At 43.6% G+C, this 24,154-nt stretch overlaps 1 protein-coding gene across 4 annotated transcripts in view; it reads right to left on the bottom strand.

Moving 5' to 3' along the window:
• Positions 1-1,159: 1,159 nt before the first annotated feature.
• Positions 1,160-24,154, bottom strand: part of SLC38A9 (solute carrier family 38 member 9) — a 47,861-nt gene continuing 24,866 nt past the window's right edge. Inside the window, exons 11-16 of one of the 4 annotated variants that reach the window (XR_014556373.1) lie at positions 19,465-19,571; positions 13,422-13,535; positions 10,662-10,810; positions 6,791-6,880; positions 3,198-4,636; positions 1,160-3,051 (exon numbers count right to left, since the gene is read on the bottom strand). Coding sequence is in view for 2 of the 4 variants with exons in the window: in XM_083703581.1 (XP_083559707.1) it covers positions 4,471-4,636; positions 6,791-6,880; positions 10,662-10,810; positions 13,422-13,535; positions 19,465-19,571 (626 nt within the window). In the remaining 2 variants the exon portion in view is untranslated. Of the gene's footprint in view, positions 4,637-6,790; positions 6,881-10,661; positions 10,811-13,421; positions 13,536-19,464; positions 19,572-24,154 lie in introns of all 4 variants that reach the window. The other 3 variants (XR_014556374.1, XM_083703581.1, XM_083703582.1) reach the window with 3 other exon arrangements.

Here is a 24,154-nt window from a genome sequence, read left to right as displayed (position 1 = left end):
ATATATATATGCATGCGCTCAAATCTATCATATATGCTACAATAATGACCAGAGGGACAGACTCCACCCCTGAAAGACCAGATGCATTGCTTCTCCAGCATACCCAATCCTGGCTGCAAATTTTGTTACGATACTATATACGTGTGCACACATACAGCATAAGAAGCAAACAGCATTATGCTTCAGTTTTTAGTCAGCCAGCAGCATTGTGTACAACAGCAATTTTAAGAAACCAACAAAATGCAGTGCAGTTTTGAAGGACTCAGTTTGCCATCTTGATTCGAAGTGGCATCCAACGTTAACCAAACAGACAAAAACCTGCTCTTCAGTCTTGGGAGGAGCCATTCACGCTTGGTTATAATTATCTTAAGAGGTCTCCAGATGTATAGCGAACAACTTCCCCAAATATACAGTAGATCGCCTTCTCCCACATTCATGTATTTGTCAAATTTTGAGGAAACACCAGTCATTGAGAGAATCAGAAAAGGGCACAAAAGACACATGATTTTAGCAGCAGATGGAACCTCTTAAACAAAACAGGCAGTATATCATATTCTTAAGCCCAAAGTACAACTGATTTGGTTATCCCAGTCAAATTAAGATGCAAAGCATTTAGCTCTATCACAAAGAAGCTGCAGTAAAAGGACTGGCTGGAATAGCATCAATGGTGTTTTTTTTGCTCAGCTTGCTTACATCTATAACCTAGAGGTTGCTGTTTAATTACTTGCAATAAATGCCCCTTTCAGGGAATTATAATAGGGTAATTATTAAGAGCTTTGGGTGGGAGACAAAGGCAAAGTTTGAGGGCATTTCCCCCTCCCACTAAAACGACTCAGCAGCCGTTAACTTAAATGGAAAGAGCATCCTCCAAAATCTAATAACCTTTAATTATGGTTTGTCCCAGCTGTGCTGAGACTTCAGTACAGTTCTCAAGAGACAGAACCTCATTATTAATTTTTGTAGCTTAGCAAACCAAACTTCTCAAAACGCAAGTGTGTAAAATGTGTTCCAACAATGGCCAAGTACACATGACCACCCAAGTATTCTTATCTTTTGCTGGCACATGTAACAACAGGGTGCAAGTTATCCATCTTCCATTCTACATGACAAAAATCAAAACTGTATTCTGCATGCAAGATAAAAGTACACTTTTAAACCATTAAAATAGCACCAGTTTATTTTATTGTCTGTTTCTTTACAGTTTCTCATATTCTTGTTTCATGTCATTTCTTTGAAGAGACACCAATGCCAAACCAAGGAACCAAATGGCAGTGGCACTAGGGCAGGCATTCCCAAACTTGCCCCCCCCAGATGTTTTGGGACAATTCCCATCACCCCTAGCTAACAGGACCAGTGGTCAGGGATGATGGGAATTGTAGTCCCAAAACAGCTGGGAGGGCAGAGTTTGGGGATGCCTGCACTAGGGAGTTTGTCCCCATCTGCTGGCACTGCCTAAGAATCCTGGATTAGTGCATACAAGGCTATGCAATAAACTGGCTAATTTGCTCCCTGCTTCAATTGAAGGCCTCCTTGAGGACTAGAGGAAAATCAGGTCCCAGGTTGCAGCAACTGCCTCCTGTGCGCAGCGCAACAGATTGTGCCAGTAAAAAAAACCCTGGCACTTCTTCAGACACCTTCTGTCCCTAGTTTCCACCTACGTATATGTGAGTTCTATTATGTTTAAATAGAATGCATAGATAGAGGATAGAGTGGTGACAAAAGCAGTTTCCCAACTTTAGGGAATTTCCTGATCTAGGAAATCTTGGAACTTTTCCAGGATGTGCATCAATGCTATCATGTCACAACAAGTGTCCAACATAAGCACACTTTAAAAAGTCCGGATCTTATGAAAAAAGCAATCACATTGACATTTACTCCAGAAGACAGGCATGTGGACCCTGAAAACATGACACTGGTGTAGTCTCTATTGAAACTAACAAGGCCTCCGCCAGCAGAGTCCTTTAAATAATGGATTTTGTGAAAGAGGAATCTAGATATGAAGTATAACTGCAGCCAACTCTTGTTACTTTGAGCATACCTTGCTGCTGTTAAGAGTATAAGATAATCATAAACAGAGTCGTTGGATCAGAACCAAAAGATCATCAGCATTCTGTTCCCCAATTTGTCCACATCAGGGGCCTCTTGGAGCCCCATGAGCAGAACATGACTCCAACAGTTCTCTCCTGCTCCTACCCTCCAGCAGTTAACCTGAAAGTTGAATGTAGTCATCATGACAAAGAACCCCTCTCTCTCCATTAATTTGTATCCCTTCCTAAAGCGATCTGTCGTTAGTGGCCTTCATCAGCATCTCTTCTTGGCAGTGAAGGTTGTGTGTCGGCTGCCAGCCATTCTGCCCCACAGCAGAGGAACAGAGAGAAAAGTACAAGGTCCTTTCCGGTTGGTTGCCAGGCACACCTACCCTTCCCCTCTCACAGTCTGTCAATATGGAAGAGCCTCATACAGATAGAGGGGGGGAAGAGACCCTATTTAGGATGCAATTCACCCTGGCATCAGCTGGTCTCAGGCTGGGACTTGGGGAGGGCAGGGAACTTGATGGGCTATTGGGGTAGAGACTCTCTCATTCCCCAAACTTTGTATGAAGAGGAAGAGTCCTGCTGGGATGTTACCTGGCATGGCTTTCCTATTCAGCCATCATGTGTTGAGAGTGGATTAGTCACATGGCTTGCTGAGGGTGGGCTAGAAAGGCTGGTTGGCCCATCTAGGAGCAGGCTATTGGCTCATGCAACACTCTTGGTGATTGGTTGAGATACGGTAGGCTAGGCCTTTTCCCCCTTCCTAGAATAGGGTTGTCCCCAAGCAGGGGTTGGTTAGATTGGCCTCCACCGAGGGTGCAGGTCTAGGTGGTGCAAAAAATGTGCCTCTTTGCTCTGGCTCCTAGGAGCCTGCCCACTTCTCTGTGAGCTCCCTGGGCTGATCATCTGCTGCCCTGGACAGCAGGGCAAGGTGCATAAGCTTCTTTGGGCACTTCGGCAGAGGAATCCAGTAGCTGGACTGTGCAGCAGCTGTGTGGGGCTCCCTCGCCATTAGCCACTATTAGAAGGGTGAGCTCCCTGGGCTGATCATCTGCTGCCCTGGACAGCAAGGCAAGGTGCATAAGCTTCTTGGGACACTTTGGCAGAGGAATCCAGTGGCTGAACTGTGCAGCAGATGTGTGGGGCTCCCTCCCCGTTAGCCACTATTTGAAGGGTGAGCGGAGTGCCCAGCTCCTTGCACAACAGCTCCCTCTCTTTTGCCCCTGACATTTGCTTTGGTTCTCCCCCCCACCCCAGGTGTGCAAGAGGTGAACAGGGGAATGTCAGCTCCTGTTGAGGCTCAAACTCCCATCTCCTGCTTCCCAAACCCGTGCCTCAGCAATGAGTCACTAGGGCTACTGGAGTAGGTGCCTTCTGGTGTTGAGTGCTGTGATGCTGGGAGGCAGGCTGATGGCATCCACCCTGATCATGCAGGTTCTTTGGCAGCTTCTGAGTATAGGCAGCATGCAAGTGGTGGTGTAGGCTGCAGTTAAGCTTCTGGGATTGGTACAGCTGTGTATGCCACTTTCCATTGTTTTCATATAGATTCTTCTTCTGTATTTACTTCCTCCCCTACTGGGCTGAGCAAACTGGGGGTGCCGTGGCCATTCTGCCAGCAGATCTCTTGATTCAGTGTATGGTAACTATTGGATTGCACAGGTTTTTAAAAAGTCAAATCAGTACTCTAAAAATGTATGAAGAGCATTGTGACCAATCTTTGTGCATGCATGCATGCATGCATGCCAATCTTACCATCCCCTCCCAGAAACCTTCCTAGAAACGGCCTTCAAGTACTAATCACAAACACTAGAGTTTTACAAATAATCCCTTCCATGTTGGAAAGGTAAAACATATTTCTACTTGCCTTGAAACATCAAAAAAAAAGAATTCTTATGCATATCCAGGTATAGTACAGCAACAGTCCATTTTCAAGAACCATGTACATTACATTTTCTAAAAGGCAACGGTTACAGCTTTTAAAAAAGTTATGTTCTTCAATTTGATCTGTGCTACATTTCACTTGCAAAGGATTTCAAACCACTTGTTTTGACATATAATACTGATGTCACCACTGTGTGAAATATGCTGCAAGAAAAGTCAACCAACCGTTTCTATATATAAAGTTTATCATGTGCCTTTTTCCCTTTGAAAAAAAATATATGCATTTACCTAAGAACTTAAGCTTAATTAATCCCAATTGCACTTCTACTTGATGTTTCATCAGAAATTCACTGGGGCTGTTCAGTTTGCCACGCTGTACTATGTGTTCCAATGTATACCATCCATTTCTTGAAGAGACGTTTTGTTTTAAAGTACAGCTTTTCTTTGGAAGAATTCGGCCCCCACAGATAGGCAGTCCACAGTTTTTACAATGCTGTTGCTCAAGGTAACCTATTGAATCTTCTCTTGAAAAAGAAACTGACCTTAAGATTTAGGTTCACATTAGGAACTGTGCAATTAAGTTAGCCACTCCCAGAAGGATTATCGTACTATGGACAACTATAGCCAACCACGTCAGTCGATTTTCCCGATGCAAAGAGATCATGTAGATGAGTGATGGATACACAAATACAAAGGCCAAGCCGCAAGCTGCTCCAGAATACCTGAGGAGGGGTGGGGAAACCAAAAGTTTGATCTTAACCTTTTTATAGTGCAACTCCTTAGAAATCTATTCAGAGGTAAATCCCCCTCAGTTTACGGGGGTTTATTCCCATGTAAGTGGGCATAGGATTTCTGCCTTAGAAATTTTATTGTAGGGAAAAAACCCAGCCCTCAGTCCACAATGAGAGGAGAAGCAGTTGAAGTATGGCTAAATATTAAATGGCTGCTATGGGCAGAGCAATATAGCAAAATCCTTTCAGTTTCGTCTTATCAGCTGCCCCTATCTTCCCTTGCAGCAGGGGTGAGGAACATTTTTCAGACAGAGGGCCACATTCACCCCTATGAAATCATCCGAGGGCCAGATGCCAGTGGTGGGCCAAGCTAGAGCCAAAAATGGGTGGGACAATAAATGTAAAATTGTACCTTTGTACGGTAGGCTAGTTTCGACACAGTCCATTCCAACTAGGAAGAGACATTATCAGAGTTAAGGGACACATTCCAGCCAGGCAAAAACACTCAGGGAGGGAGTGCTGAGCAGGGTCAGTGAGGGGTGTGATCTGGGGTGAGCCAAGGGCAAGCAGAGGCCTACAGAAGGAACAGAGGAAGGGGTGTGTGGTGGGGGTAGGCCATCCCGGATGTCACCACTGAGGGGGGTGACAAAATGCCAGGCAGCACTCACTGCAGGGCCTGCAGCACACTTGAGCCACGCGGCTCTCCTAGGAGACGAGGTGGCTTGGGCACCCACAGGCTCCGTGCTGCCCCAAACAGTCCGTCCGCTGCCTCCCCCTCAGCTATAGGGTGGTTGAGTGGGAGGAGGCAGGCAGACTCCTCACAGGCCCTGCAGAGCGTCCTGTCCTGGCTGGCCCTGCCCCAGGCACCCTATCAGCTTGCTCTGCCACTGGCCTAGAGGGCTGCATTTGGCTCCAAGGCCTGCAGTTCCCCACCCCTGCCTTATGCAATTGGAAAAATGTGAAAAGGGCAGCTGGTTTTGAACTGTAACTCTACTTGTGCAAACTCCATTTTATTCAATAGTGATTCTGTAAGGGCTTGGCCAAGATCTAAGGAAATAAGCTACGAAGAACAGGAAGCTCTTGTAACTTGTGTGCATTCAGTTTAGGCACCATCCCTGGAACACAACCCCCACATATGTTGCAGGCTTACTGTACTAATTTTTGGGAGACTCTCCTCACCTACTGATGCTAGTGTGCCAACGGGCCGCCCAGTTACATGCAGACTACCATTTCATCACACATCCTATCATATATTTTACTATACAGCTGAAGCAGATGTGTGGCAAAAGCCCCCTGGCCACTTGGGAGAATGATGCAGCTGACCCAACTATACCAGGGCAAAAGAGTTTCCCGGATCCAGCTAGTATGGTTGTCTTTACGGGCTTCATGGTAAATCTCTTCTATGTGATGGTTGCAATGTGATGCTTCGTCTATGCATGCAGCTGAATTAGGGAGGAATGAGAAAATGGAGTTCTGAGGTGACAGAATGGTCTGTACCATGAGTAGGCAAATTAAGGCCCAGGGGCCGGATTTGGCCCAATTGCCTTTTAAATCCGGCCTGTGGGCTGTCCGGGAATCAGCGTGTTTTATTTAAAATGCATCTCTGGATTATTGGTGAGGCATAGGAATTCGTTCATTCCCCCCCCCCCTCAAAATCAGTTCCCACAAGGTCTGAGGGACAGTGGACCGGCCCCCTGCTGAAAAAGTTTGCTGACCCCTGGACTCTGTATCATGTCTGACTGCAGGCAGCCGAATCAGGCTTTTGAAAATTACTGCATGTGGAAAGCTCCTTGCAAGTAGAAAATTAGCACAACCGGGAGTTGGCAAGGACAGAAGCTTCATCCCTCCCCGACACTCTAATGCACTATTTATTTCATGATAGGGAGCATTAAAAGTGGCACCCCCATCCCCCAATGGGCTGAAATTGTACAGTTTACTCTAGTACTTGAAAATTCTGCCTTCTCGTTCTACTGCATTTGTCAACAGGACATGATGATTCTTTGTTTTCTTAGGCTTCCCTGAACAAATGCTGACTTTGCCTTCTGCTATTACAAATTTACAATCTGCACTTTGACCAGCAGTCTGTACCTGCCTTCAGGAAGCCATTTGTATGGCATAATGACCAAACGCAAAATACAGGAGTACCTTATGATTCCTCCTATGTTTGGGTAAAACACAGCCATCGCGACTCCAACTCCTACCATGGCTATATTCAAAACCAGCACGTGTAGGAAACTGCAAGAGAAGAGGAAAATCAAGTCATCTACATTGTGTGTTGCTGCAAAAACAACATTCTTTACTCGCTTCAGTAAGCTTGTGAAAGTCTTTCCATTTCTATGACTCATATGCTAAAGGCAATTAATTTTACCCGCAGCAAGCCTGACATCTACTGAAGCCACCGAGTGCCAGATCCTAAAAAGTTCTCTTGAATGCTTGGACTTGCCAGCTCATTCCCAAATAGGGTATGTATGATTTGGCAATTCTTCTGAAAACAATGTAGCTTGTGGAGTATGCAGCACCCCAAGGGTTCGGTGGTGGGGTTTTTGTTTTTTTTTTTTTGAACGCAGGTTTTTTTATATTAAAAAAAAGCAAAACATGAAAACAATCCCCGCAACTACTCCAAACCCAAAGACTCTAGAACAGAACTCCCACATGAAAAGCAGTGCTTTCGATCCAGGAAATGATTTGAGCTGAGCAAGCAGACTAATGAGTACCAGAGGAAGAATCTTCGGAAGAGTGGAAAGCATTACACTAAATGCATCTACACAAGCAAATCTTGAGCATTTTTTCTTAGATTAAATAAATGTTTGGCTTTTCAAGGTTCATGACTAGGAACAATGTTCATTAAACTAGATCTCTTATGGTACAAATGGGAAGGTTTATTGTACTCCTCTGAATTCTCTAACTGGAAAGATATATTTTTTTCCTAACTAGAAAGAATTTTCACATTCTCAAAAAGACCAATCTCTGAATGCAAGCAAAGCAATGAACTTGTTTGAAATACTGATTCAGAAACTTCTAGGAAACCTAGAACGACATGTGCTTAAAAATGGTATGTTTTGATATTTAAATAAAAGATAAAAACCTTTATATATACAATCTACTAGGTTGCTTCGTAAGTCTCTGCAAATTCAGAACATGAGAAACATATCCTTTAAAAACCTTTCCTCCCAAGGTGTTAATTTCACTTTTTTGGAATATTGCAATGTATTAAGACTTAGAAAGAATCAGACTCCCTCCCCTGTTCCCATCTTAAAATGCAAAGGTAGTCTCTGGTTCTTGGGAGGTGGTGTGGGGTGAGCGCAGAGGAAGAGGGGGACATCCTATTGCACTAGCCCTAATCCTTGCAGTAGCGCAACTATTTAGATAAATACTGCCCTACACTCCAACCATAGCACCACATCATAGACTGTGACTGCTTCGAGCAACAGATATTGGGTGCCATGTAAGGGTAGCTAATTGTGAGTTACCGTATTTTTCCCTCTATAACACACAGATTTTTTCTCCTAAAAAGGAAGGGGAAATGTCTGTGCGTGTTACTGAGCGAATGTGTGGTCCCTGGAGCCGAAAAATCAGGCAAAAATCAAATCGCGCTTCACGGAGAAGGGAAACCTGAAAAGAGGAAGCGGCTGCTTTTCTGCATTCTGCCTCAGGGTCTTACTGCCCACCCTCCTCTGTTTCGTTGCTGTGTTTGCTGAAACGGAACAAAGAGCAGGGAAAGCCCCTCCCCTCCAGGCAAGCAGAGGGGAAAGCAGAGTGTCGTTCCTTCTAATTCCTCTCTGTGTTCCGGTGCTGCTGGGAGAGAGGGAGAGAGGGGGGGGAGGGAGAGAGAGAGAGGGAGAGGGAGAGGGAGAGGGAGAGGGAGAGGGAGAGAGAGAGAGGTGGCTGGCTTGGGTGGGGGGAAACTTTTGCCTTTCTTTCCTCCCTCCCGTTAAATCCCTCTCCTGCATTCTTAGCCAGCTGCTTCTCTGCACACCCCTCTCATGTCCCTTCTTTGTTTTTCCTTCGCTCCCCACTTAAAATGTGGTTACAAAGCATAGATCCACATGGATCCTCAGGATCTTTGCATTGGGTCACCCCAAATTCACCATCAGATCACATAGCATGTCCATGGCTACAGCCTGCCCCCCCAAAATCACGCACCCACTGTTGCCTGGGGCTGCAATGGTGCAAAAACATGGTTAAAAAGCATGGATCCACATGGATCCTCAGGATCTTTGCATTGGGTCACCCCAAATTCACCATCAGATCACATAGCATGTCCATGGCTACAGCCTGCACCAAAAAAATCATGCACCCACTGTTGCCTGGGGCTGCAATGGTGCAAAAACGTGGTTAAAAAGCATGGATCCACATGGATCCTCAGGATCTTTGCATTGGGTCACTCCAAATTCACCATCAGATCACATGTCTATGGCCACAGCATGAAGCACAAAAATGATACATCCACTGTTTCATTCAGAATGTTTTTTCCCTTGTTTTCCTCCTCTAAAAACGATGTGCGTGTTATGGTCAGGTGCGTGTTATAGAGCGAAAAATACGGTACTTATTACGCTACAGTAGGGGACTGGGGCACCTTTGGAATGCCTGGTTGTAAGCATACACTAGGTAGACCTTAGCATTTAGGTTAGGACGTAGAGGAGGAAAAGCTGAGCTCAAGTCATTAAAGCCTCCCTACCCATTAGTCTAAGTTGAGTCTGAAGACCATTACGATGCCTGTATAGATGCCAAAACATGGGTGTAATATACTCCAGTTATCCCATCCCCATCAGGAAGTACACACTTATATTTGGCATCCGATAAAGCTGAAACTTTTGGACAGCTGACAGACCCCACTTAGGAATCAGACCAGGAACAATGTGTTTCTAAACAAAACTAAGTTGTCAGTAATGTGTTACTGAGCAGTGGATAAACTGCTTAATTCTTCCTTAGATATAACTAAGATGGGTTCTGAACTTATTGCCAAATAGGGGTAGTTAAAAAACTGCATTTTCACTCCAAAATTGTAGCTATCTGGTTTTTATACATCTTTTCTGGAGTTCTGTTGCCAGGAGCTATAAAACAGCAGTTTCCACATCTGCAAGTTCTGGGACTTAAAAGAAAACGTTGGTTCTGAATTGCAAAGACTATGAAAATCAGGGCAGACTGTCCTGCAGGAAGTATGCTGGAGTTCAAAGATGAAGATAAGAAAATGTACAACGGAGTTCATTGCATGACATAACATTGAAGGCAAGCAAATGAAGTCTGAAGATGGGTGCATCATTTTAAAGCAGACTTGGCAGACAGGGTAGGGTAGGACCAAGGACCGTCCCACACTGAACAGCTTCAGTTTTTGAAAGAGGGAACTTCATCTTATTGTACCAGGGAGGTTTAGATGCCAGTCACTTGACACTCTTAAAGTGTCTGAAGGGTGGCTCAAAAGCAGCCATTGATATGTTAAATAGGTACTGGATTACCTCTTTTCAATTCCTGAATAACATGATGCAGCTCCTGGGCTGCAGAAGGATTTCAAGTAGGAAGCTGCTATTAGGTAAAGGTAAAGGGAGCCCTGAGCGTTAGGTCCAGTCGCGGACGACTCTGGGGTTGCGGCGCTCATCTCGCTTTACTGGCCGAGGGAGCTTCCGGGTCATGTGGCCAGCATGACTAAGCTGCTTCTGGCGAACCAGAGCAGAGTTTACCTTCCCGCCAGAGTGGTACCTATTTATCTACTTGCACTTCATGCTTTCGAACTGCTAGGTTGGCAGGAGCAGGGACCAAGCAACCAAGCAATGGAAGCTCACCCCGTTGCGGGGATTCAAACTGCTGACCTTCTGATCAGCAAGCCCTAGGCTCTGTGGTTTAACCCACAGAGCCACCCGCACCCTGGGCTGCAGAAGGATTGCAAGTGGGAAGCTACTATTACTCAATACCAAATGACTGCCTGGACGGATGCAAGTGAGAAGCAGCGATGTGTCCAGGAACGGCAGTGATCGTGGTCAGGCAGAAGGCAGATGCATGCAAAAAGAGCGGTCTTTACCTCGGGTAAACATTTCCAAAGAGGTGTCCAAATAGCTGAACTCGTGCCAAGTATCCAAGCAGTGGATACACAGTCACCATCTGGAACAGCAGGAATATTCTTGCCAGAAATGACATGATGTCATTACTGGGGAAGTTGTCTAAAAAATTCTGACAGAAGAAATGGCTAATGAGATAGCAACAATGACAGTTATGGTGTGTACCTTCTTCTGCTTCCACAATTATGCACATGCGGATTTTCTAAATCAACAGCAGTCATTCTCATGTATACAATTTGTACAGGCTATGCTACAATCGTCATCCATATTTGTTAGGTTTCCTGTACTGGAGATGCTTATGCCCCAGCTAAAACCCTCTCTCTCAAACAGAACTCACATACACCCCAAACATAACCCAGTTAGGCACAGTAGTTTAGTTCCCTGAATTTAAAAAGTGAATATAAAAAGGTAAAGGTACCCCTGACCATTAGGTCCAGTCGTGGCCGACTGGGGTTGCGCGCTCATCTCGCTCTATAGGCCGAGGGAGCCGGTGTTTGTCCACAGACAGCTTCTGGGTCATGTGGCCAGAATGACTAAGCTGCTTCTGGCAGACCAGAGCAGCGCACGGAAACGCCGTTTACCTTCCCGCCGGAGCGGCACCTATTTATCTACTTGCACTTTGACGTGCTTTTGAACTGCTAGGTGGGCAGGAGCTGGGTCAGAACAACGGGAGCTCACCCCGTCGCAGGGATTTGAACCGCGACCTTCTGATCGGCAAGTCCTAGGCTCTGTGGTTTAACCCACAGCGCCACCCGCGTCCTTACACATACATATACACCCCAAACATAACCCAATTAGTCACAGTAGTTTAGTTCCCTGAATTTAAAAAGTGAATATAGAGCCCATATATAAGAAGGTCATAATATCCAGTTACTACCTGGGGCAAATTCTTATACTCCGAGGCCCATAGATGTCCTAGTGGTGTATCATACGCTATGCTAGCAGTACATATGTACTTTTTTAAAAAAAAAAAAAAGTAAAGGACCCCTGGATGGTTAAGTCCAGTCAAAGGCAATTATGGGGTGCGGCACTCATCTTGCTTTTCAGGCCGAAGGAGCTGGCATCTGTCCAGTTTTCTGGGTCATGTGGCTGGCATGACTAAACTGCTAAAGAGGCATATGTAGTGCACTTAGATATGTAGTGGTGTTGCCATTTTAGCTCCCAATACACAAATTAGGATCGAATTAGAAACAGCATATATAGATTGACAAAACCATTCCAATGTATCTTCTTGCATCTTCTCTATACATGCATCGCAACTTCATATGAATAAAAACAAAGTGAAAATTGCCGCTTTATTTTTTTTCTAGATGGCAGGGGAATTCAAATAAATAGCTATTTTGGGGACCATTTGTTTGGCACCGCGAGTGTTAGTGAGAATAGGCTGTTCTAACTCAAAACAAGAGGCAAGATCCTTATCTATTGCCTGCTTTGAAATTTCTTGTAAATGTAGTACAAGCCAGAAAGTTATGGTCTTGCTTACACAACAGCAGCCATGCCAAAGCAAACCAACCATTCTTGACCACCTCAGATATTTGTTTGAAGCCATACCTATGGATATGGCTAGACCAGTATTCCGCAACCCTAGATCAGTTTGCCATTCAAACATTTTGGACTACAAGTACCATCATCCTTGGCCACTGGCCATGCTGGCTGGGGCTAAAGGGAGCTGGAGTCCAACAATGTCTGGCTAGATTATGCTAACTCCATGCATGTGAATTTTGGTCTCTTTATTTTCTGCAGGCTGCAGACTTCAGGTCTTACACTTGATTTAGAGGAAGGAGGAGGGATTTTCTTGGCTGAGGCAAATCACATAGTGACTAGCAATAGTCCTCCTATTTTGAACTTCCCCTTAATATTTCCTCTGTTGACTTTTTTCAGTTTCAGATACAGTATTCCTATGGATTCCTGCATTGCAGGTGGTTGGACTAGACAACCCTTGTGGTACCTACGAATTTGATTTGTTCCTGGATTTGCAGCTGCAGGTGCCCATATAAAACTCGACCTACTGCTAGGAACTGTTGTCTCACTTTAGACAGTGAGCCAGTTTGGACAATCGTATCTCACCTGAACAGGCAGAGATATGTAATGAATATTTTGCCCATGCTTGCCTCCCCCTCCCATGGGCCACAATTAAACCAAAGGTCTTAATGTGCCATGCTGTCCCATTTCATCTGAACTGGGAACTTAAACAAACTTCAGACTGTGGTTTAAGTTCCTGGCTTGCCTAGAATGTGGGCTATAATCTGGATTTTTGGCAGGCTAATCAGAGTAAAATATTGAATGTCTGTTCTGAAGTTTGTTTTTGTTGTTTAAAAACCAAAGAAAAAAATAACTAAAAAATAGAAGAAAAAAAGATTGTGGCTTCTCTGAAGCTGGTAACTAACTGCACGCCAGGAAAAGGCTTGTTCACATATCAGCTTCTTAAGCCAAGATGTAATCACCAGAATCAGTTCACAGTTTAAGAAACTAATCCAGCGTTGTTTCCGCACAAACGTGTTTTCCCACCAAATCAGCACAGCCTTTGCTAGACAAACCCAGTGTTGCTTTATGTGTGCCCTTGTCCACAATTCTGGCTTAGTGCCATCAAATGTGTACAGTGTTTATGCTAAGGAGATTGGAATCAATTGAAAAGAGAGGGAACTAAAAAGAACAAGGAAAGCAGCAATATTGATTCTATGCACCTCACAACATGGTCAGTATACAATAAAGTTCCTCCTTACCTGTTCTATGCATTCTTTAGATAATGGTGGAGATGGAAAGGCAGCAAAGATTAATATCCCAACATAGAGGTAAGTTAAACCCACCAGAAAATAGGCAATGGAAAGATCTCTGACCTGCAGTTTAAAAAAACAAAGCAGGGGGGGGGGGAATCAGCCAAGACAAAACTGCGTAATTTGGCAGAACTTTAGTCTTATGAAGCTCCTTTCTCAAATTAACTATCCCCACCACCACCAAAGTTAATGAAAGCATATGATTTGAATATCCCCATTTCCATTTGGGTAAATGAGACCAGAACTTATTGTTTTCCATCTTAATTTTAAGTATTATGAGGATACAATGCAATGACAGTACTTTGAGAAAAGAACATTTTCCAGTAATATGTAGAATAGGAACACAGCTCCACAAGAAATGGTAAATGTTAACAGAATAATTAAATCATGATGGGAGGAGTTGTATTGAAAGTAAAAAAAAAAAAAGTCTGTACTTTTATATTAAACCTATTGGAAGCTGCTTCTAACACTAAAACACAGAGAGAGAGAGCTCCCCAGTTGTACAAGGAGCACAAGAGAGTTGCTGTGCAGGAAACAAAACAAAATAACTTAAAAGCACCCACCACACAAACAGATCTTGCCACAAAAACCTCTTTGGATGGAGTCAAATAGTGCATTTTAATAATTTTTTAAAAAACTACCCTCATAGCAGCAAATAGAGATGGATACATACAGAGGCCACAATCCTATGCATGTTTAATTGGAAGTCGAGTCCAACTGTATTCAATGCTTCATTTATTGTGGATTTTGCTATTGTAGCAATGGGTAGTAGCAAGAGAAAACGCAGATCAGTAATGGGGAAGAGGAGTACCGTATTTTTCGCACTATAGGACACACTTTTTCCCCTCCAAAAATGAAGGGGAAATGTGTGTGCGTCCTATGGTGCGAATGCAGGCTTTCGCTGAAGCCTGGAAAGCGAGAGGGGTTGGTGCGCACTGACCCCTCTCGCTCTCCAGGCTTCAGGAGAGCCCCACCGCCAGCCACACAAGCTCGGGGGACAGCGGGGAGGCGGAACGCCGCCATCCCGCTGTCGCCCGACTTGGTTAGAAGGTTGGCGGGGGGAGAAGCCTGCTCCTCCCCGTCGCCAGCCCCGCAAACTCGGGGGACAGCAGGAGAGGCGCAGCGCGCCCTCCCGCTCTCTCCTGACATGGTTTGGAGGTTGGCGGAGGGCTTCCTCCTCCCCCAGCCCCGCAAGCTCCCAGAGCGATGCCAAAGCTGCGCGCAGCTTCGGCATGGCTCTGAGTCCCGTTCTGGGGAGGGTGAAGCTCGCCTCAGCCCCGCGCGGGGGAAAAAAATAAATTTTTTTACCTTTATTTCCCCCTCCCAAAATCTAGTGCGAAAAATATGGCATACAGTTAGGAAAAACTGACTAGCGGCTGTGAGCAAGGAACAAACATATACAGCCACAGATGGCATACATCCTCAAAACCCCAAACAGAAATGCCTTTTTAAACATCACCTACATGTTTTTAAATATACCTCTGCAATGATGAGGGCTAGAAACTAAACAAAAGATCAAACAAGATAGCAGGGTCTGTTAGTGTCTGGTAAAAGCTGTCAAATTCTGTCGAAGTTCACCCTCAGACACGTTTTTCAGTTAGCAGCCCTGACTATGTAAGCATGTTTATGGACGTAAGTGAAGCGGGCTTAGACCAAGTTCATTTAGCCTGATATTGTCCAATGTTCCTTTAACTAGAGACACCTCAGTCCTTCTGAACGCAGAGCTGAAGCTATGGGCCTGCACTCTTGACAAGACAATCACAGTACATTTCCTGCTTAGTGAATATATTTTCAGAGGTATGATTGCCTACCACCAGCTCTACTAAATATTATTCCTACTATTCATTGGATTTCTTATCCACCCTTCACTATGGGCTGGTCAAAACAATACAAAAATACAATATTAAAATTAGCTAAAAAACAATTCAGAAGAACAGGATGGGTCATAAAACATTTGTTTTACCAGAATTTACAAAACATTTAAAATACCCATTAAATACCATATTTTTCGCCCTATGACGCACTTTTTCCCCTCCAAAAATGAAGGGGAAATGTGTGTGTGCGTCCTATGGAGAGAATGCAGGCTTTCGCTGAAGCCTGGAGAGCGAGGGGGGTCGGTGCGCACCGACGCCTCTCACTCTCCAGGCTTCAGGAAGCTATCTGCTAGCCGTGGGAGACGCAGCGAAGTCGTGCGGCTCTCCCACGGTTAGCGGAGAGCCCCAAGCTTCGGGCTTCTCGCAGCGCTCCGCTAGCCATGGGAGAGCCGTGCGAAGTCGCGCGGCTCTCCCACAGCTAGTTGATAGCAGCCTGTTCTGGGGGCTGGGGTCGGGGGAAGCTCGGGCTTCCCCCGCCCCAGCCCCGCACCTGGGGGGGGGAATATTTTTTTTCTTTATTACTCCCCAAAAAAACTAGGTGCGTCCTATGGGCCAGTGTGTCCTATGGGGCGAAAAATACGGTAGTTAATAAAGGTCAAGGCTAAAATAAGCATATATTTTTTTTAAAAAAGAAGAAGTATGAATAAGATCAACAGTAATGAAAATATATACATTATAAACTGAAATTGATTTTTTAAAAAAATAAAATCTGCACATATCTAATCCCAGAGCATTCTTTTCCTCTCTTGACATTAAGAACACAACAAGATCAGGCCAATGACCTATTTAGTCCAGCATCCTGTTCTTACAGTGACCACTTAGCTGCCTATGGGAAACCCTCAAAAGCGAGATCTGAGTGCAAGAGCACTCTTCCCTCTTGTGGTTTCCAGCAACTGGTACTCAGAAGCATTATAGTGGTACCTCGGCTTACAAACACCTCGGGTTATGAACACTTCAGGTTACAGACTCCGCTAACCCAGAAGTAGTACCTTGGGTTAAGAGCTTTACCTCAGGATGAGAGCAGAAATCACATGGCGATGGCAGCAGGAGGCCCCATTAGCTAAAGTGGTACCTTAGGTTAAGAATGGTTTCAGGTTAAGAACAGACCTCAGGAACAAATTAAGTTCATAACCAGAGGTACCACTGTACTGCCTCTGACAAAGCATCACCGTTGGGGCTAGCGGCCATTGATAGCCCTTATCCTCCATGAATTTGTCCAAACCTCTCTTGAAGCCACCCAAGCATTGCATTTCCAGCTGAACAGTGGGAGAAACAAGAAGGAAATGCAGGTGGGAAAAGTGAGGCAGGGTGGAGAAAGCAAGAGCGCCTGTGCCTTGTTGCCTGGAGGCCGTTGTTCTTCGCCACAGGCAACTGTTTAAAATTACAAGGCTGATGGAGGATACAGGAGTCAACCTGCCGAGTGACCAGACCTTGACTGCTGTTATTACAATGTATTGTGTCACCGTCTAGAACGCCAGACACAGATCAGCAGCCCACCATGCAAAGAACTGTACAAACACATCATAAAACGCTGGCTGTGGCCCAATACATTGTGTAAGCATTCCTTGGGAGATGGAATCAAGGGAAGAAAGGGAAGGGGGAAGAGAATAAAAATGTGAAGAATACATAGGCAGCCTTAAAACGCAGGATTCCCACTTAATCCCTGCAGTGGTTTTGGAACACGTTCTCCTAATGCCTTACCCACAAACAGGGCTCTTGGGCCTGGCAGGACGAGGGAGCGTGAAGGTATCATCTTGATATAAGATGGAGAATATATTATTAAGGAAGGAGGAGGAGGAGAAGAAATAAGTTGCTGGTAAAGGTCTGTGAGTCACTGTTTGTAATCCCCATGACAAGTACAACTGAGGGAAATTGGCAAGAGCCACACAGGTTTTCCTCAGAGGTGGACGCAGTCAGAAACTCTGACCAGGATAGCTTCACAGACTAGATGTAAACCAACGACTTCCAGGATTTGGCCAAAATCACTAAAGAGTATGAAAGAATGTAAGGAACAGACAGAGGAAACAGGCTTGGGCCTGCTTGCTTGTTTTATTATATTTATGAACTCCATGGAGGGAAGGCAGGAGAAGTCAGAATATATGGCATGCTCCTATCTAATTTAATCTTCGAAACAACCCTTTGAAGCAGATTACACCAAGTCACCCAGAACGCTTCATCAAGGTCACCCAGTAATCTTCATTGCTGGATCTGAACCTGGGTCTCACTAGTCTTATTCCAAAACTCTCACCATTGTCCCACACTAGCTTAATTAGAACTGTGTCACAGATTATGAACTGTGTCATTTGATTGTTAGTATTAGTTTATGAAAGTGTTAGAAGAGCCAGTGTGGTCAAAGCATGGAGAAGTTGGAACTGGCGGCATATAAATCTCATTTGGTGCCTTTTAATTCTAGTATGAAGCAAAGCAAAGAAAAAACAAACAAAACCAAACTCTTGCATTCCCTATTTATCCATTTCAACCTATTTGTGGGTTTATATGCTTCTATCAAATCCCTTCTTAGTCATTCATTTTCTAAGTTCAAGGACCCCAGTGGTTTTTTGCTTCTCCACGTATGGAAAGCATTCTATACTCCTGCTTATTTTTGTTGCTCAGTTCAATCATTTTTCCAGTTCCAGTCCTCAAGAGGCATTATGATGTCATAGAAACTGGCACAGAGCAAAATCATTGTTATAAAATCCTCTTGTATGAAACTGTATAAAAGTGCAACCTCAGAGCACAACTATGATTTTCACAATAGGTTTGATTTTATCAAACCTGCAGCATATTAACGGGATACTCTTCTGGTTGTTATATTGATGAATCTTTCCCCACTCACCCCACACAGAGAAGGGTGATGAAGAAGGGCTATCTTATGGCTCAGTTTGCTAAATAAACCCTCCATATGAGACCTTGGATAACATGGTAGAGATTTTATCTGTGTCAAAGACATGGTTTAAACATGTTACCAGGGGTGTGGGGTGTGGGATGGACACATCTAACAGCCTAGTTCTTGCAAACAATAGAATAAGTGATCTGACTTTACCACTTAAGACTTCAGGTGGGGACTCATGCAATTGAGTACTTCTTCATACAACTAAAAAAATATAATTCTTACACAAAGATGTCCAAGAGAAGAAACCTAGCCATTTCCCCAACATGCTATTTTTTGCGGGGAAGTGAATTGGGCACTACCAAAAACAAATGGAACCAGAGTCATAATTAACTTATCAGAACAGGTGCTGGCTCAGAATATAAATAATAAAAACCAAACATACTTCATCACGGGCGAAAAAGAACCCTGCCTGATCAGTAAATGCTCCACACTTATCTCAGCTAATATCTTTTGCTGCCTTCATAACAACCTCAAGCTAGCTTAGAGTTGTAATGACAAATACGCTTGAAGTATGGAAAAGGCCAGCGCAGTAAAGCCCCATTTCCTAATGATTTTTTTCAACTCTTTGGCTGTTTATATCAACTTATCTTTAGAAGTGATACTAACTTTCCCAGATTTGATGGATGATAATTTCAGAATGAGAAGACTGCACACGCATTAGGGGAGATTAGTTATCTAGCATGCCCAGGAAAAGGATATGCAGGATGTCTTTGTTTCATGCAAATGAACAAATTAAGAGAAGCCCTCAGAGCAAAATAAGTCGGCCACCCATGTTAAACTCTGGCAAAGGTTTGCAACCCATTTTAGTTCATGAATTTCAGTCTGGGGGCTGCCATTTTGTCTATTCGAGAGAACATGCGAAAAGAAAACACATTCCATCTACATTTCAAATTCTTTTGAGGCATTCCGTTCACCTACATAATATGCATGCTGCTACTCCCTGTCTTATGGCTCCTAACTTCAGGATTCAGATGTGGATCTAACCCCAACAGTAGCCAATTGCTGTATGCACAGGTTGTTCCTGCATGTACCTCCCCACCAATTCACCCAGCCAACGGTTAAGATACGCACAAGCAATGCAACATAAAGGAGCAGGGCAGAATCTTGGGGAAAGGACCAAGAATGCGAGTTCTTTTATCTGTGCACATCATATCTAGTATGCAAAAGCAGCTCAGACAAGAGTGGTTCATTATATGTAGATACAAATCCCTCGTGCTGTACTTACATTGCTTTCCTGGTTCTTGTTGTTCTTAAGCAGTGTAATTACACAATTATGAATAAAGAAGGCCAGAGTCAGCACCCCTGTAAGCTGAGGAAACAGAGTCCTGAACTCTGGAGAAACAAAAATAAATTATAATTAACAAAATGGCTGCCAACACCACTATAATAGGTACCACTGCTCTCTCACTTTACTGATTCCTGGACCTGGTTCTGTGGCCAATTTTAAGGCTCCAGCTGTGCCATATAGGAGAAACTTCAATAATCTCTTGAAGGGGGAAGCATGGTAAAAGGAAAAGGAACAGTAATAGCCAAACACATATCAAACAAGCAGCTTGACAAATTGCTTTGTTAACAAATTTGAGCAAACCACCCATTTGCTGAGGGCTGATGCAGCTCATTGGCAGAAATGAATACAGTGTAAACTTAGAAGCCAGATGCCTGTACGTCTTGAACGTTTTGGCTCCTGAACGATAAAAAAACGGAAGTGATTGTGCCAGTTTTCAAACAATTTTCAGAAGCCACACATCCGGCGCAGCTTCCGTTTGGCTGCAGGATGGTCCTGCAGCCAATCAGAAGCCACGCCTTGGACATTGACCGTTTTGGAAGTTGAATGGACTTCCATTCTGTTCTGTTCAACAGAACGGATTCTGTTCAACTTCCAAGGTACGTCTGTACTTTAATTATTTTAGGGGTAGGGAAGGAAGCATGCATCCTTAAGGCTCAAAATAAACCTTGTTTTGTTGTTGCATCTGAGCAAGGCCTGAATCTGCTCTGACTGTCGAGAAAATCTAAAATAAAGTTATCTATAGTGAAAAATGAAACACCAAATTCAGTAGCGCAGGAAGTAAATAAGGAACTATTGAAGCAGGGATTAAAGCACTTCTTTTCAATATAACTTGAAAGCTTATTGTCAGGTCTCACAAAATTTTATGAATGGTGTGTGTGTGTGTGTAGTATAGCACATGTGCAATACCAATGCTCCAACATGACTGTTTTTATTGGGTATACTGCTCAGATGTTACAAAAAAAGAAGCAGCAGTATTGGCAGAAAGTCTTGAAAGCGTTCTAATTTTTAGAATGTACTGTTCAAAACTTCTTTCAGGAATTGCAACAAAGGCTTGAAGGATGTCAGAAAACTGAATTCTTTAATCCTGTGCCACGAGATCAAGAATGGTCCTTGGCTACACATGTTTTCTCACATGTCCTTCTGAATATTGAAACCACTAGAGAAAAGTGATTTGATATCCTGGGTTACTTTCAAAAACTCTGGGAAACACTTCTGTATGTTATGAAGGGAACATGAATGAGGAGAGAATGCATTGAACCAACGTCAATTCCTGATCTTGGGCAGAGGAGGGAGGAACTTTTGTGTTTAATATCCACCCCCCCCCCCCGTCTGAATACCACCGACTCACATTGCAACAACGTGTTGGTAATTAACATCAAACTGATAGCATAGTCCGTACAACATGAGACTCTTAATCTAAGGATCGTGGTCCCTTCCAGCTCTACAAGTCTATGATTCTATGAAATTAGTGACGGGAAATGGGGAATTACTTATGGACCTGACACCTTGTATATATTAAATATAAAGCCTGTATTCCTTTTATTAGCAGAATGTCTAACTTACATTCTTCCTCCAATATGGGGGTCCAAGGCAGCATTTTTTAAAAAGCATATATTCAGTATAACTCCCTTTAACTGTCTCTGTTCTATTTACCACTCTGAACACACCGTTCAATCTACATGATGGAACAAATGGGTTCAGGGTGGGATATAATCAGTTTTGGCAAATGGGAGAGGAGCCAGAGAAATGCCTTCCAATAAGCATTTGTGCTCTATATTGGATTAGCTTGCTGCTTTTGATGTCAGCTGCAGGAGGTCATTTCTTTCAGAGTTCCTGCTGTTTCTCTGCCCTTGCACAAATGCGATAAAGCTCTGTCCTGGCACTTATTACTGTAAGGAGATGGCTCCTCTTAAGACAATACAATGCACATCTGTCTCCAGGATACTGTATTCCTAATTGCCCTTGGAAGTTTTCCCTTCTTGATTACCAACAAACACATGCATGGGAAAAACACGTTTCGTTTAGCCTACTTTAAATTCAACTTTTCTGTCCTAAAAGTAAGAATCATCCAAATGGATTTGTAACCGCTCATTATGGTCTGCGTCATATTATTCCTCCCCACTCCACCGCCTGCAAAATGACACTAATTCAGGCATGGGAATTTTGAAGTTCAGAAATTGATAGGCAACAGCAAAACACTAACCCTGAGTGTAAGGGTCTCTATGGAGGATGGGTGGAACAAAATTATTATGTAGTTGCTGCACAATTCTTTTTTCTTTTTTTAACAAAGCACTTCTATCAAAAGGAAATAGCTTTCCCCCAAGAAAACCCAGTTTGCATGTTGGAAAAATATGGTTATGGTTGTTATTTGAAATTTGACTGCATTAGTGTCAGGCATAGTGGTTAGTGACAGCCAATGCAAGCTTTGAGAGGGGGATGCTGATCAACGGAGAAAAGACGTCAACAGGTTTACTAAACCTTAAGCCATGGGTAGGCAAGCTAAGGCCTGGGGGCAGGATTCGGCCCAATCACCTTCTCAATCGATCAAAATGTTTATTCGGCTTTACACCCATCATGAAACACAACACAACAAAACAAATCAAATAAAACAGCGGACTCGTACAAACCACAAGTAGTATAACACAGTTCACAACTCACAAGGACAGATGTTAGCCATTCATAAGAAAAATTTAAGATTTAGATTAAAAATTTTAGGCACTACACTAAAATCGATATCTGATGTCATTATAGAAAATTCTTATAACTATCAATAATCAGCTAACATTCCATTCCGTCTCTTGTACGAGAGGACGGCTGTTGGGAATTTAGCAACCTGTAGGGTAATATAAGGATCCACATCTTGAAGAACCCAGGCAAGCTGTAGGTCTACTGGTTTGTCAGCCATAGGCTGAATTATGGAGTTTAGTATACTAGCACGGACTGAACTGTACAAAGGGCAGATAAACATAACATGATGTAGAGATTCAGATGTTTTCATTTCACATGCACACATTGAAGGGACTTGGCCCTTAGTGAATCTATGTCTCAGCACGTTTGTTGGAAAGACATTGAACCTAGCTCTAATGAAGGCATATCGGTGAGACGCGGCCATAAGCGATGTTAAGTAGGATGGAGCGCGGTAGATAGGGGTTATGCCGAAAGTTAACGGCGAGCAGGCTCCACCACCAGCTACGAAATTTTGGAATAGCTCCGCATCATCCAGCCTTTGATTTATACACCTTTTTGCCACATTTAGATCCAGTTTGAGCAATTCCATGGGCGAAATCTCATAGGACAGCAATTTGGCATGGATTTTTCCTGACCACAAATTTGTGAAGTCATCTCGCCACATGCATTGAATGAGATAGTGGTTCAGGAGTTTATGCCATAGGGATATCCAATAAATCAAAACTCTCCTCCATATAACTAACTCCACTGAGGGGATCTTCATTTCTAAGCGAATAGCCGCATTACTTACGCATGTTGGTAATTTTAGAAGTCGGCGTAAGAATTGGCTTTGAAGTGACTCTAAAGGTGAGAGGTTTGCAAAGGCAGCCCATAAAGGTGCAACATAGGCCATTGTGGCCATCACTTTGATGCTATACACTTTCAAGGCCGCAGGGATGAATAAGGCCCCCTCAGAGTAGAAAAAACGGAGGAGGGAGTGTGATAGGGCTTTTGTCTTGTTTTGAAGATATTCAACGTGCGCTTTCCACCCTAAATTATATTGAAAATAAATTCCTAAATATTTAAATTTATGTACTTGTTCGATTTTTGTGCCCTCCAGTTTCCATGAATAAAGTTTTCGACTCCTTGAAAATATCAGTACTTTGGACTTGGTGTGGTTGATAGACAGATGATTAGAATGGCAATATGTCGCAAAAATCTTTAGTGCCCTCCTTAAACCCACTCTGGAGTAAGAGAGTAGTACCGCATCATCTGCGTAGAGAAGTAAAGGACAACGGTAATCTGCTATACGAGGGGTATGGATAAATTTTTGTGAGACGGCTAATGGGTTCCTCATATCACTGATAAATAAGTTAAAAAGAAGAGGCACTAAAATACAACCCTGGCGTACACCTTTATTTACTGGCACTGGGTTAGTCAGGTCTCTAGCAGGGGATAATCTCACCCTGGCCACGGACCCGACATGAAGTTGGGAGATAAGCCACAGGAGCCTTCTATCTATTCCCCAACAGGCAAGTTTATCAATCACCTTCTAACTCCGGTCTGCGGACATTCCGGGAATCAGCGTGTTTTTACATGAGTAGAATGTGTCCTTTTATTTAAAATGCATCTCTGGATTATTTGTGGGGCATAGAAATTCGTTCATTCCTCGCCCCCCAAATATAGTCCAGCACTCCACAAGGTCTGAGGGGCAGTGGACTGCCCCCCACTGAAAAAGTTTGCTGACCCCTGCTTTATAAACATTTGAACAGCCACAAATTAATCAACTTTTTTTAAAAAAAAACCCACCCAACTTGCACATGTATTTTTAAACAAGGATTTTTAACGTTCAGAAGTTCTGTTTCATGTTTTAACCATCAATAATCTTAATCCCCGGTTTTTTTGTACTTCTTGGTGAGTGCCACCTTTCCATTTCTCATTTAACAGCCAAAAACACCAA

Source organism: Podarcis gaigeae, assembly GCF_964106915.1.
Source record: "Podarcis gaigeae genome assembly, chromosome: 11".
NCBI classification, from domain to species: domain Eukaryota; kingdom Metazoa; phylum Chordata; class Lepidosauria; order Squamata; family Lacertidae; genus Podarcis; species Podarcis gaigeae.
The sequence above is the reverse complement of the archived record's forward strand: the minus strand, read 5'-3'. Positions and strand labels throughout refer to the sequence as shown.